This window comes from Medicago truncatula, chromosome 7, assembly GCF_003473485.1.
Source record: "Medicago truncatula cultivar Jemalong A17 chromosome 7, MtrunA17r5.0-ANR, whole genome shotgun sequence".
In the NCBI taxonomy this organism is placed as follows: Eukaryota; Viridiplantae; Streptophyta; class Magnoliopsida; order Fabales; family Fabaceae; genus Medicago; species Medicago truncatula.
Genome location: NC_053048.1, coordinates 51,282,950 through 51,298,017, shown reverse-complemented (window position 1 = coordinate 51,298,017; position 15,068 = coordinate 51,282,950). Strand labels below are relative to the sequence as shown.

Sequence of the window (15,068 nt, the reverse complement as noted above, 5' to 3'; positions counted from 1 at the left end):
AAAGAGATCGTAATAAGTTGTTTTGCATAAATAAGTTGTTGGAACAAAATGTGTTTCACAATGAACCTTAATAAGTTTTGATGATAACAAGGTATTAAAAATTGCCAATTGGTTATTGCTAATAATTGTTCAAGTGTACAGGACCAAAGGCTACTCAAGTTATTTCAATAGGTCTTGGAAGAACAATGGAAAGAAAAAGAAATTTTAAGCATCTGAAGAAAACTGCGTCTGAAGCTAAAGTGCTTCTGAAGCTGAAGTGCATCTGAAGTGATGACGTCATCAGAAGCAGAAGGTAATCAGAAGCAAGGTTTTCATCAGAAGCGAAGTCATCACCAGAAGCTACATTTAATCCATATATTCAAACTAAAGATCCAAAGTAGCTGTTTCTCATTTCAATCTCATCTAAGAAGAACGAAGAATTGAAAGGAAGGTATCAACGGTCATTTGGACAGCGCTGAGCATTTGTCCTTCGTTAACAGAGTTGACAAAGTACAAGTGTACAACCACTACCTCCACTACTCTGTTTTGTCCACGCTACAAGACAAGACAACAGCTATGTCTGCAGAATTTGTGCCTTCAAAGTGGGAATGAATTTGAAGCTAATTCTTCAAAGGACTACACCCAAATCAGGCAAAGGATTACTGGTGAATGATCAAAGGATTTCAAACGACTCTTTAGACGTGCTAATTATCTCAACGTCTCTTTCACGCCTCTATATAAAGGAGTGAAGAATTGAAGATTGAAGAGAGAGACATACACAAGTTAAAAAGCGCCAAAACTCTGTCAATTTGATTCTACAAAGCACACTGAATTTCTGCACTGATTTGATACATCTTAGAAATTCAAAAGTCTAGAGTCTTAATTGTATTGTATTGTGAACACCACTGATTGTATATCAAGTGTTCAAGTCAAACTTAATTCATTGTATTTTTGTTTGATTAGAAGCCTCTTGCCTGCGTGCTTGAGCATTAGAAGACTCTTGCTTAGTGCTTGAGCATTGGAAGACTCTTGCGTGTGTGCTTGAGCATTTTTGAGAAGTCTCATACTTAGAGAGTATTGAGCATTTGTAATCTTTGTGATTATAGTGAAATCTCCTTGGAAGTGCAAGGGGGACTGGACTACTTCTGATTTGTGGAAGGAACCAGGATAACTGCTTGTGTCTTTGTCTTTCTTTTCTCTGCTCTGTTCTTTTCCGCTGCAATCTGATTCTGATCATTTCATCAGAAGCACTCACAAACTGCTTCTGAAGTTTTATCAGAAGAAGTAATTTTTTTTTAGAGAAAAAGAAAACACAATTCAACCCCCCCTTCTTGTGTTTTTCACACCTTCATAAGTTGTTTTGAATAAGTTGTTTTCTGAAAAGAGGTCGTAATAAGTTGTTTTGCATAAATAAGCTGTTTTGAATAAGTTGGTTTTTGAGAAGAGGTTGTAATAAGGTGTTTTACATCAATAAACTGTTTTGAATAAGTTGTTTTTTGAAAAGAGGTCGTAATAAGCTGTTTTGCATAAATAAGCTGTTTTGAATAAGTTGTTTTAAAAAAGAGGTCGTAATAAGCTGTTTTGTATAAATAAGTTGTTTTGAATAAGCGGTTTTTGAAAATGAGGTCGTAATAAGCAATTTTGGATAAATAACTTGTTTTCGAAAAAGAGGTCATAATAAGTTGTTTTGTATAAATAAGTTGTTTTGAATAAGCGGTTTTTGAAAATGAGGTCGTAATAAGCTGTTTTGTATAAATAAGTTGTTTTGAATAAGTTGTTTTTGAAAAAGATTGTAATAATTCAGTAATGTCTAAAATTAGAATTTTGAATTATTATGAGGGCAAAATTGTCAATTTATATGTTTAACCCCCAAAACCCCCCAATTTGGGGGAACTTTAAAATTGGACAAATGAAGCCCTTCAAAATCCCCCAAAACCTTTCCTTTGTTTTTTTAAAACTCGCAAACAAGGGTTTACCACTCCATAAGCCTTTCCTTCCCCTCCCTTTCCCTTCAAAACCCAACTCGCAAATAAAGCCTTAGAGAATGATTGAGTGTGAATGTGTCTACACACACGTTTTTGAAGTACCTGCATTGAAGTCTAACATTGCGCTACCATTGATATTAGAAGATAGTAGTCAGTTTAGTTTTGAGATTTAATTCAAATTCATATTCTTGAATATGAATAAAACTATATGACTATACAACTGGAAATGGCTGCGAATAACAGAAAATTAGCTATTGTAAACATATACATAGTGGATTACTTATTGTTATAACGAATAGATTAGTGGATTAAATTTAAAATATATTATAAATCAGCAATGCTATTTATAGCGACTGATATCATCTTAAGTTTCATAAATAAAGTTTCAAACAATTAAGCAGTGTCTTTTTTCGGAAAACATGGTAAGTATTGTTTGTATGTGGTTGCATGTTTTATACATTTTGTTTGTATTGTTTGTGAGTGTTGAGAACCAAAATTTGTTATTTAAAGCATTATCTTTTATAAAATTAGGAGTTGAATTTGTGTTTTAAAATCCGACTCGGTCCAATCGATAGAAAATCATATTATCTTCTCTCATCCAAACACACTTTTAGAATGATTCAACAACAAAGATTCTCGTTTAATATAGAGATGTGTGTATTGGATTTTGGAATGATTAAACAGTAAGGATTTTTCGCCTAATATAGAGATGAGTGTATTGGATAGATGAGGAATTTTTTGTGATTGGAAATAGGGAATAGTTGGTTAGAATCATAAAATGAACGTATTCTTTTCATCAATGTGTTTTTTTTCTTTTTTTCTTTTAAGAAGTCTTTTCATCAATGCGTTCTTTCTTTTCATTCTACCGATTTTCCAATTCTTTTGTTAGGATTCTAACATCACCTTTTGATACTTTTCTTTAGATAAATGTTGGGATAATAATGTGTTCAACTTCTATTATTGTTAGATTAGATGGGAAAATGGTATATTCTCAATCAAATTCATGCACCCGTCCTCTTATTTATGATGTACAACGCTCTCCTACTAATTTCAATCAGCAATAGCAGATTTTTGTAAAATGGCATCCCACAGAGGACAACTCAGTCAAGCTTAACACTGACGGTGGTTCATTATTCCAGCACCATCTTGATTTTGGAGATTTATTCAAATAGTTCAGGCTTAATGGCTTCTTGGTGTTAGTCAATATTTGTGAAAATATGATCATTTAATGCAGTCAAGGGTTTGACCCAAAATTGGGGCGTAGCTTTGTGAAGAAATCCATCGGCAAATACATATGTACCTCAGCGGGAATCGAAGAAGCTGTTTTAGTTCGACGGATGAAAGAAGCTGTAGACGCGCCTTCAAGTCTTGTGGATAAGACCAAGCGGTTAGCAAACGGCTAGTTTTCGAACGGCTAAGTTTCGATTTTTGAATCGAAAGGATGTGATTAGGTAGTTATAGGACTATCTGTATAAATAGTAGTTTTTCTTAGAAAAAATGGGTCACAATTCAGTCATACTAAAAACTTACACTCAATACTGTCCATATGGAAGCGACAAACGAGTCACAAGTTGCAAAGTATGAATATGTGTACCAACTTTCATTAAGTCTTTACAAATTCAATACAATCTTTTAAACACTTTTGTAATTCAAGTCTTGGTTTACTAAGTCTTTTCAAAGTACTTCCTTCTACTGTTATTATTTACAGAATTTCGATTGGATTCAACTCGGATTGGATTCGATTCTTTACATTTTGTTCTTGTCTTTATCTTATCGAAAATACTTTACGAACAAGTATTACTCCTATTTTCAAACAACAAAAGCACAATATGCTCCTAAGATTTACTGGTTGGTCTTGCAAGTAAACATCATTGAAACCAACAATTGTTTACCAAAAATCAGTGTAAACACTTGGTTACTCAAGCAAGTATGTCATCACTAACCTTAATGCTAAGCTCACCCACGAAGATCTCTTTTTTTTCTTTATTTCTTAGGAGTTTCCTTCTTATTGTTAAGACTCTACAAAAGTAACTTTTAAAGATCCTTCGTAACCAGAAAAGACTCAGCAATAAGGCGGAGTTCACATACGAGAAAGCAGCGAACAAAAATTGCTTAGAATCATGGTTTTCCTTATGTGGTGTGTGAATTGGTTTGCCAAGCATGAAACAGTCTCGAACTCAGCATTTGCATTGTTAATTACCTTGTCTTATGTGGTGTCTCGAACTCAGCATTTGCATTGTCTTATGTGGTGTCTTTCTGCTTATTATTTGTTTGTTTTGTATGTTATTCCCTTTGATAAAAAATAATAATAATAAATGAACCTTCATGTGACATTTGCATTCATGATCACACAAACTGTGCCTGCATAATATCTCAGTGCCCCTCTTGGATTGATGTCCGAGAAGGAGAAGCAGTTGCCTCTTTTGTTGTTAACTTTTTTCTGTCAACTTAGTGTGTGCTTGCTTGTGCATCCCACACCAATTAAACCTAGATGCGGTACCAAACATGTTATTCGGCTTATTACATTAATGGAAAACAAAAACATACATCTGAGTCAAGGAATATAAGTAACTTCTTTGTATCCTGAACTTTCATTATTATTGGTTATTGGGAATATAACTTCCCAAATCAATGAATAACTCCCTTTCACCCTCCCATAATTTGTACAGTAAATGAAAAGTAAAAGAAGCGTAAACAAATGTCAGCAGATCTAACGAAAAAAAAGGTCAGAAGAAAGTCTGGCCTTTAAATGGAATAAGACCCATCTAATTAATGGACATGGAAGATATGGAAAGCCAGGTGCAGTATGCAACATGTAAAACCTAGAGCTTCTTGATAGAAATTGTCCAAAGAAGATCTGAATCAGACTGTACTGTTACTATATCTCCTTTTACAATATTTGATGTGCTTACTAAACCGCCAAATCTCATCTCTGTGTCCTCTGAAATTGTTGTCAAAATAAAATGTTAATCATCAGACTCCACTAACAAACAAGATCACAATGGAATGATTGAAAAAGGAAATTGAAGATAATGATTAATCAAAACATCATGCATATACACATAACAAACAAGATCACAACGGAATGATTGAAAAAAGAAATTGAAGATGATGATTGATCAAAACATCATGCATATACCGTCAATCCGTCATGTGTTGATATTCTACTAGACTGATAATTAGTTTATTTAGTTACTCATAAGGAACACAAGGAAAAGTATTCCATCCTATAACTCTAATTAACAACAGTCATGCAAGAATAAAAATAATGCATCTGGAAGCACATTTTCAACAGTTATAAATTTACAGTTTAAGAAAATAAAATAATCACATAGCATTATTATTTAGCAAAATATGCAATCCTTACTGAGGTCCCACTGGAGTCCTGTGGTTGTAGAACTTCCGGATGGCATCCCAATAGGAACGAGTCCACAATGTGGACCCTCGACAGAAGATTGAATGAAGATCTTATGCGAGTAATTCTTCGGAAGAAGTTGAATGAGGCAATCATCAGATAGAAGGATAATGCGCGTGTTGGAGAATCGACATAGCACATTAATATTTCCAATCTCGTGATCAAATCTCCCACCAAGTGCTCCAACGGCAAGAATGCATAGCTGCCATCATTTTGAGAGATATGTCAAGCTGAGATTAATTCCAAAAGGTACAACTAAATATACAAGATTCAAGCAGGGATAAGATCTAAGGACTCATTTATGTGCTGTGATAGGCTTAGATAGTTTTTAGATATACACAAATAATTCTTTACTATCAAGCATGGATGAGGGCTCATACTACATAGGATTCAATTAATTTCATTTATCCAAAAACTATCTAAGCCTGAAGTTGAAATTGACAACGGTTCACTCCCCCGTCTCCTCCTTGCAAAAGACAATAATAAAGTATCACCAGATATTTAACTTACCTCTGATTTATCAGTATTTGGTATAAGGTCACGAATGTATGCAACACATTTGTGTAAATCTGTGGTGTCCTGATCTTGAGACTCGTCAATTATCTTCGTCCCCTGCAGGAAGCCAAAGACCATAAGACCCTCAACATGATTCATGGAATGAAGACTAAATACAAAGTAGCAGTAACATAGGAACCAATAACAGCAGTTTGGTGTGATCCAGAAAGTTGAGTTCTTAAATCGTTGTCTCCATTACATGACATTGACAGACAAACAAAAAACATAGAGATATAGATAGGGAGGGATACCAGGTTTGCATAGAAATCAAGTACTTCTGTCCTGATTGAATCCATGTCACCTTTGATTGCATCAGGCTTGTACCTGACAGAAAACTCAACAGTTAGATATTAGGATACCTGTAATCGACTAACCGTAGACTCATAATGGCAAACCAAGCTCTAGGTCACCAACAAAACTAAAACAAGTGCTGCCAGTAACACAGAAAAACAAACCACTTTTACAGAGCTTTTAGTGAGTCCATTATAATTTATAATCCTCCAACAAATAAACTTCACGTGCATTTGGTTCTAAGGTGGCCAAAATTGATTTTGCATAATTGATTTTGGTTAAAAGTGAGTTTAAGATAAAATGATTTATGTTTGGGGATATGTTCATTGAGTGTGAGTTGAACGATTAATTTAAGCGTAAAAGCTATAATTCCGAACTTTAAGTTAGAATCGAATGTAGATGCAAAGTCAATTCTAATTAGGACCCTTAACATACCAAAATCAATTTGAAGTTTTCGAAATCACTTTTGGTCCTCTCAAAAGTGAATTCAAACATGTACAAAATAGACATTAGGTGGGAATAAAGTTCATCTGGAGAGCTTATGCCAATAACATCAATCCCAAAAGCAATAATGTATAAAGAATGTGTTGTGAAAAAAGTTAAACCAACACATTGAAAGATATTGTTGACGAAATTTTAAGCAATGTTTAAGGTATTTTAGTATTTCTTTTTGAATAGTATGGTATCTAGGATTAAATTTATTAGTGTCCGCACCACCGAAATAGCGCCTGCTACGCGCCCCGCTCCCGCACCGCGCCAATTGAGTTGGCCGCGCCGCATTGACAACAGATGTACAACATACTATTTTCCATATATAGCAAAAAATGAAGTAGTAACTGCAATTACATAAGTAAAATTAAAATACATGAAAAACCCATAAGTTCACTCCTATGCACGTATGTGAACTGAAAACATAAATAAGGTAATATAAAATCGTTACATATCTTTAATAGTTGGCCATCATTAGCATAAATATACAAGCCTTAAGACCAGAATAGTGTTGGGAGAGTTTATATTTGGTAATATGACTCTCCTCCAGAAAAATTACTTAAGTTTGATTCCTAGAGTTGTTGGAGGTAGCTCAATCTTGCGTGAAAAAATGAATGTCCCGCTACAATGAAAAACCAACTCCGCTTACTTGAGGTCAATCACTAATTAAGTAATGGCAATGCATCAGAAGTATTTAGATCTTGTGTGTGCCCCCACGGATTTGGATCATCTAACTTTCATTTGTCAACCTTTCTCTACAATTCTCTCTATCTCTCTCTTGATTTACTTTCTCTAACATCTTTTTCCCTCCATTTTAAACATCACCATTTCTCCTATTTTACTCAAATTTAGTCTAAAGTCAACTCTACCTTTCTCTTCTAAAAAAAGGTAGAGGACACTAGTACGTGCATCAACCACTTGCGTTAGATCCAATGGTTCTTTTTCTAATTTTATTACCCCTAAATAAAACAATTAACACAGATACAACTACAGCTACTAATAATTTAAAACCCGTGTCCCCACAAATAATAAGTAATGTAGAAGTTTTTGTAAAAAATGGCAACTTTGGGACCTTCAAGAAACTAATTGAATAGAGTAATCACTAATCATAGACGTGATGCATTTTGCAACTTTATAGTTATACCTAATTAGTATTATTAATTTATTTAAAAAAAATAAAATCAAAACTCCAGAAATCATTAGTGTACTGAAAAAGATGATTATCATTCTGTGTATAGGACCAACCAGTGAATGGCAGAGCCCCAAAAAGGTGAAACACAGAGTTGGAAACATAAAGCCAAGAACTAAACTAGTGGAAAACAGTGCACAATTGGGAAGAAAAAAAGTTGTACCTGGTACGAACATGAGAAGGATTTTGGTGAGGGAAGAAAAGAGGCATTTCATCATACACACGGTTGGCACCACCATCAGCGCAAACTCGTGTATGAGCTGCAATAAACAACCATGAATTGTTTTATATATATATATATATATATATAAATAAAAAATAAAAAGAGGGTAAGAATTGAAAGGATGGGGGTGCAGAAAGAAATACCGTGGTCCCAAAGCAAAGGAGCGAATTTGGGAAGATTTTGATTGAGAATAACAAGAGCGTATGTTAGAGAAACGGAGGAAGAAGAAGAAGAAGAAGTTTCCGGTGGAAGAAGAAAAGTTGAACAATGACACATCAACTCCATCCTATCCTAACGATTGATGTTTCTCTTCTCTTCTCCAAAACCTCACTACAACCTTTTTTGCGTTATTTATTTATTTCTACTCTTATTTTTTAACATTATAATATTCACGTCATCGTCATCATAAAGTTGAATGAATGAACACGCTACCCGCTACTAATTGTAAATTTGTTGTTTGGTCAATGATAAAGTTTGAAGTTTAGCACCGTTATGTTAAGCTGCCTAGGTCTAATATTAGTCGTAGGTGCTAGCTAAATTACAACTCTATCCCCACGGAAACACGATGTATGAACTGGCTGGCTAGTCCACTCTTGTCCAACGCTGCATCTATCTTTCAAATAAAATTTAGTTTTCTTATAAAATAAAAAAGGTTAACTCTCGTAGAGTTGTAGAGATATTCTACGGAGAAGAAGCCGTCAAGAGAAGACTTTAATCTTCGGAGGACCCCAACTATTCCACACTAAAAATTAAATAATACTAAATTTATTAAAAATAGTTGTAACAACCAAAATTATAAAGAAAAAATTATTTATTTTTTATTTGTTGAAAATGAATTAAAATTATTCGTTGTTTTAAGAATATCTCTTTCTAGATACGTTATAAAAGATGAATCAAATATAATCTAACAGAATAACCTTGCATACGAACAGGTGAGCGCATTGCTTTCTTCTTTTAAAGCAAGTTGCAATTGCGTATAAATAAAATAAAAATATATCTTTGTATTGATATATGAATAACAATATAGGCAAATGTACAAATTATACAAAAAATTATTTCCGCATTAAATATAAGTGAAAATATAAATATGTGTATAGATACTTTCAAAAAATAAACATGTGTATGGATTAAAAAAATAATTGGTCCTTGTATTAATATATAAGTTAAAATATAGATATATGAATACATTACCAAAAAATAGGTCTCGAGTTAATATAGACACATGTATAAATTAAAAAAAAAATAGGTCTTTGTATAAATTACAAAAAAAAAAAAAAAAAAGGTCTTTGTATTAATAGATGAGTAAAAATATATACACATATATAAACATAAAAAATAAAAATAAAAAAGGTGTCTATATCAATATATGAGTAAAAATATAGTGTGAATTGATAAAAAAAAAAAAAAAAAAAAAATTGGGCATGGGTTGGTATGGCACTTGCATTAGGTGTCTATATCAATCAAGTATGGGCGTATTATTCAGGTCCATCAATGCATCAAGGTATAGACAAGAGCGAACACTCTGCCACCCACACTTATGATGGTCTCCGTCTGGTACCCATACGTGGAAGAAACATATAAGATCCCTTGCTTACCAAAATGCCAAGCCTAGTAGTCTGATCCAGCTGAGAAATGACACTCCTCTAACACGCCCAGCAATTAAACTAGTGGCTCTTGCTCCCAACCAAACATGTTCCTTCCACCTCGTATCTCACACCAATCTGTCATCCACCCACAAACCTAAAGACCCTGCATAAGAGGAATTTTGGGTTGAAACCTGAAAAAGCCCAGGAACCTCTCTCTAAAAGGGGTCTCACCAACCCATACGTCCTCTCAAAAGTAAGTCGAGTGTCGTCTCTCGCAGTCCTAGCCACACCCTTGAACACCAATCTTTATTGCCACAACACTCAAACATGTACTAAGAACGGAGACACCCTCTACCAGGCAGAGACCCTCCCAGCCCTTGAAGACTCAATTCTACCAAATTAACCATATACCGCACACAAAGGATCTCCTTTCAAATACCCGACCCTCTTGAGCTCAAAATTTTGGATTTAATATTTATTTTTCTAGCAGTAAATCAAACTCTAGAAGATAAGTCTTTAACCAATCTAGCAAATCAATAAATAAAATATAATTTATATGATTTTTTTTTACAAGATTATAGTTATTCGATTGAATAAAGAAGAAATTCATAAAATTATAATTAATAGGAAAATTTACATTGAAAAAAGTGATGCATTTATCACATTTTAACACGTATGAAGTTGCATAAGTTAGAAAAACATGCTTATGTAACCAAAAAAGAAAAACATGCTTAGAGTAATACTAATGATTTGAAAATTGTGCACACGACAATAATATAAAAATAATATTAAAAAATTAATTAATATTGAATTGAAAAGGTAAAATGACATTTATTCTAGAACAACTTTTTTTATTTGTTAAAGTTCCACTTATTTTCAAACGTAAAGAGTAAATTAAACGAATGAATCGAACTGGGTGTATAGTAAACTTACAATTTGGTTATTTTTAATAGATAAAAAAATAGACTTTGAAGAATTTTACCTCATGCAACATGTTCACAAGAGTCATTTTAAATTAAACTAAATAGGTTTAAAGACTAAATTAAATTAAACTAAATTTTTTTTTTTCACAATTTTCTAGTATAAGGATATATTTATAAAATATTCAAAAATTACAATAATTAATGGTTACATTTTTTTTTTTGATATTTCTTGTTTTTTTGATAATAAAGATTGGAATTTGAAACATGTAGGAAAACCTCTGAAGTTCGGATACGAGATACGATACTGCACCGATACGGAAATTTTTTAAAAATCAAGATACGATACGGCCGAGATACGTTAATAAAAAAATTATATAATTAAATATATAATATAATTATAACCATTTTTTTAATATGCAAATATATTAACAAACAAAAGAAATCAGTCATAGGCTCGTAGCACATCAACATAAATATAAATAATATTGATGATTAAGAGAGTGATGATTAGTCAATTACATAAACAATATATCCCAAAAAGAGCACCATTAATGTTATACTATATCCAAAAGGAACATTGTTAGTGTTATACTATATCGATAAAAAAAAGAAGCACCATATCAAAAAAAAAAATACATGGGTGAGTTAAGTTATTTTAGTTAACATTTATTGTGAAATATCGAGGCAGATATCGATGTAGAATAATTATCAGATACTTTCTTGATACGTATCGGGAAGTATCGGTTAATTATTTTTTTAAAAATTAAAATTTAATCTTCAGATACTCTACTGATACGTATCGAAAAGTATCAGACAGATATAGTGCAGGATATGCACGGGATACCGTACGTCATCCATCTTGAAGTATCGGGTTTTTGTTGTTACAACAAGAGTCTCCAAATCCAGAGTGTTTTATTTCTGTTATACGAACAGAATATGCTGTTCGCCAACCCACCCTTGTCTGCTTTTGTTATCTTTTCTTCATCAACGCAACATTTTAAACGCGCTTCTTCATTCACCGACAATAACAAAATCACTTTTCTGTTTCTGCTTCTGTTCTGCCTTTTTCATTTTCATTCATTCATTTATTCATTCCCCTTTGACCAACCAAAAAAAAAACTAGATTGGTTGGTGACAACAAAAAATGTTAGAAAAGTATTTGGGAGCTCAAAGGGCGAGAAAATTCCAGAGATTTCTTAACCATTGTAAGGTTACAATCCTCTGTCTCTTCCTAACCATTGTTGTCCTACGTGGTACCATCGGCGCCGGGAAATTCGGCACGCCGGAGCAAGATTTCGTCGACATTCGCAACCGCTTCTCCTCTCGCAAGCTATCTGAACCTCACCGCATTCTTGGCGAGATTCATTCAACAACTTCATCTTCTTCTCGTTCGGACAGTTCTACAACTTCAACAACGAATTACAATGATTTTGACATCAACACAATCTTGGTCGATGAAGAAGAAGAAGAAGAACAAGGCGATGAATTTGAGAAACGTAGCTCCAATGAGCCGTATAGTTTAGGACCAAAAATTTCGAATTGGGATGAGCAAAGGTCAAAATGGATTCGTGAAAACCCTAATTTTTCGAATTTCATTCGACCAGGGAAACCTCGTGTGCTTTTGGTAACTGGGTCATCACCAAAACCATGTGAGAATCCAGTGGGTGATCATTACTTGTTGAAGTCTATTAAGAACAAGATTGATTATTGTCGATTACATGGAATTGAAGTGTTTTACAATATGGCTCTTTTTGATGCTGAAATGGCTGGTTTTTGGGCGAAGTTGCCATTGATTAGGAAGCTTCTTTTGGCACACCCAGAAGTGGAGTTTTTGTGGTGGATGGATAGTGATGCTATGTTTACGGATATGGCTTTTGAAGTGCCGTGGGAGAGGTATAAAGACTCAAATTTGGTGATGCATGGTTGGAACGAGATGGTGTATGATGAAAAGAATTGGATTGGGTTGAATACTGGGAGTTTTTTGTTGAGGAACTGTCAGTGGTCATTGGATATTCTTGATGCTTGGGCACCAATGGGACCGAAGGGGAAAGTTAGGGATGAAGCGGGGAAAATACTTACGCGCGAACTCAAAGGTAGGCCAGTTTTTGAAGCGGATGATCAATCTGCTATGGTTTATTTGTTGGCTAAGGAGAAGGAAAAGTGGGGTGATAAGGTTTATCTTGAGAATGGTTATTACTTGCATGGTTATTGGGGGATTTTGGTTGATAGATATGAGGAGATGATTGAGAATTATCATCCTGGTTTTGGTGATCATAGGTGGCCATTGGTGACTCATTTTGTGGGGTGTAAGCCTTGTGGGAAGTTCGGTGATTATCCTGTGGAGAGATGCTTGAAGCAGATGGATAGAGCTTTCAATTTTGGTGATAATCAGATATTGCAGATTTATGGATTCACTCACAAGTCATTGGTTAGTAGGAGAGTTAGGAGAATAAGGAATGAGACTAGTAATCCTCTTGAAGTTAAAGATGAACTTGGCTTGCTCCATCCGACTTTTAAAGCTGTTGAGGTATCATCTTCTAGCTGAGACGTGTTTGATTGATTGGATTGTGTTGCATATTTAGTTGTAGAAATAGAAATTTTGTCTCCTTATCATCTTCTTTTTTTTTTGTTATAGAAAGTACAGTGTGAGAAACAGAAAAGTAGGTTATGTATTTTTTTTTTGGTTTGATATTCTATGTAACCTCTCTCAGTTTTAAAGCTTGTAGAATTGTATTTTAACACAAATTTTTATGAAGTAACAGAGAAGTTTCACAGTAGATTTGCATATAAAATATATGGTTGTCTATGGTTCATCTGTAGTAAGTTTGTAGCTGTTCTATTGGTTTCAGATTGCAGTTATGAAGTTAAAATAGTTTTGGACTATCTTGGCCTCATTTTGTGTTTGTTGATAACATTTTCTCCTTACAATTTGTTGAGATATTGATATTTATTATATTTAATATAGTATGATCTGTTAGTATCATTAGGAGTTATGATAGGATTGCATTCCTATTTAGATCAGATCTCATGTATATAAATAGTTGGTTTTCATTCCTTTCAATATTATGAGAAATATTCATATTCAAAATGGTATCTAGAGCAAGGTTTTTCTTTGGGTTCTGCCGACAAGGCTAACCATAGTTTTTTTTTAGTTTGTTTGGTCTCAAGTCAGCTGTGAGCGCACAACCACCGCTGACAGCTGTCGGAGCCACCGACATAGACACGCGCTCTGGAATTAGAATCAGACGGCACCGATCTGCTTTCCGCCATCAAACGTCAATCGACGCGCCGCCTTCCCGCGGCTTTCAATCGCCACTGTCATCATTTGACTCACCTTGTTGTTCTGTGTTGTTTGGGACCGTCAACAACACTTGGGTCCCACTTTTTAGAGGTCGTTTGGAGATTTCTTTGAAGTTGATTGGTTTTTCGTCAGTTTTTTCTCGGTGTTTCAGGCAAGGTTGTTAAAATCGCGATCTAACACCCAAGATCGTACGATCTTGCGATTCCGATGGCAATCACCGATCTGGAGCAGGTAGAAGATCGGAAACGACGGAGGAGCGGACGGCGCGCCAAGGAAAAGCGGTTAATCGCAGAATCGGCGCTCTTCTGCGTTTTCTGCGATGGTTTTTAACCCGGGTTAGAGGTTGATGCCCGACCCGACTAGGGTTGACCCGGTACCAACCAGCATGGATTCGACCCGTTTTCACTTGAAAAGGTCTGATTATACCATTAATTTCGTTTTTTTGGGAGTTATTGGCGTTTAATTGAATCATTATGTTTGGAAATTGGGAATTTTTCTCCTCTTTTTCTCTGAAATTGTAACTGCTTCAATTATCATTCAATAACAATAATGGTTAATGAAAGTTTTTCTCTGAAATTGTAACTGTTTCAATTATTCATTCAACGACAATTATGGTTAATGAAAGTGTTTTTTTTTTATGAAAGGCTATTTTTCTTAGTTTCTTTTATAATTTTGTCTATTAGGTGGGATCTTACGATCCTTGTTACGATCCTACGATCTACGCTCTTTCTATACCCCAACGAAACCATGGTTTCAGGCTTCGTGGGTCATTCTCTGCTCACTTTAATCTGCCACTTTTGTCGTGTTTCATCTTGGTTGCTACATATTTGTCTTTGGACGTCATTCAAAGGTTGTTGGTTTAGTGGTATGATGGTTGTCCAACCGATTTTATCTCCGACCACTTTGACTCTTTTTGGTAATTCTACAACTTGTCTTTCTCACTGCGTCAGATCATGGATTTTAGATTCCGGTGCTTCCGATCATGTAGTTGGTAATCCCTCTCTTATCTCTAACTTGTCACCTCCAAATATACCTCACAGTATTACCCTTGCTAATGGTTCTAAGGCACAAGTTACTGGTATTGGTCAGGCCTCACCTCTGCCATCTCTATTATTGAATTGTGTTATTTGTA

General features: G+C 34.4%; 2 protein-coding genes across 2 annotated transcripts; one reads left to right on the top strand and one right to left on the bottom strand.

Annotated features, from left to right (window-relative positions):
• Window positions 1-4,458: 4,458 nt before the first annotated feature.
• On the bottom strand, window positions 4,459-8,554 carry LOC11431566 (thiamine pyrophosphokinase 1). The gene is made up of 6 exons (XM_003625865.4): window positions 8,270-8,554; window positions 8,067-8,163; window positions 6,186-6,258; window positions 5,890-5,991; window positions 5,332-5,581; window positions 4,459-4,905 (listed from the first exon to the last, which is right to left on the bottom strand). Exons 1-6 carry the CDS (start codon window positions 8,409-8,411, stop codon window positions 4,787-4,789), a joined length of 783 nt encoding a protein of 260 aa, XP_003625913.1. The 5' UTR covers window positions 8,412-8,554; the 3' UTR covers window positions 4,459-4,786.
• A 2,983-nt stretch (window positions 8,555-11,537) lies between these two features.
• On the top strand, window positions 11,538-13,412 carry LOC25499589 (xyloglucan 6-xylosyltransferase 2). Its single transcript, XM_013594894.3, has one exon. It carries the CDS (start codon window positions 11,780-11,782, stop codon window positions 13,178-13,180), a length of 1,401 nt encoding a protein of 466 aa, XP_013450348.1. The 5' UTR covers window positions 11,538-11,779; the 3' UTR covers window positions 13,181-13,412.
• Window positions 13,413-15,068: the final 1,656 nt, after the last annotated feature.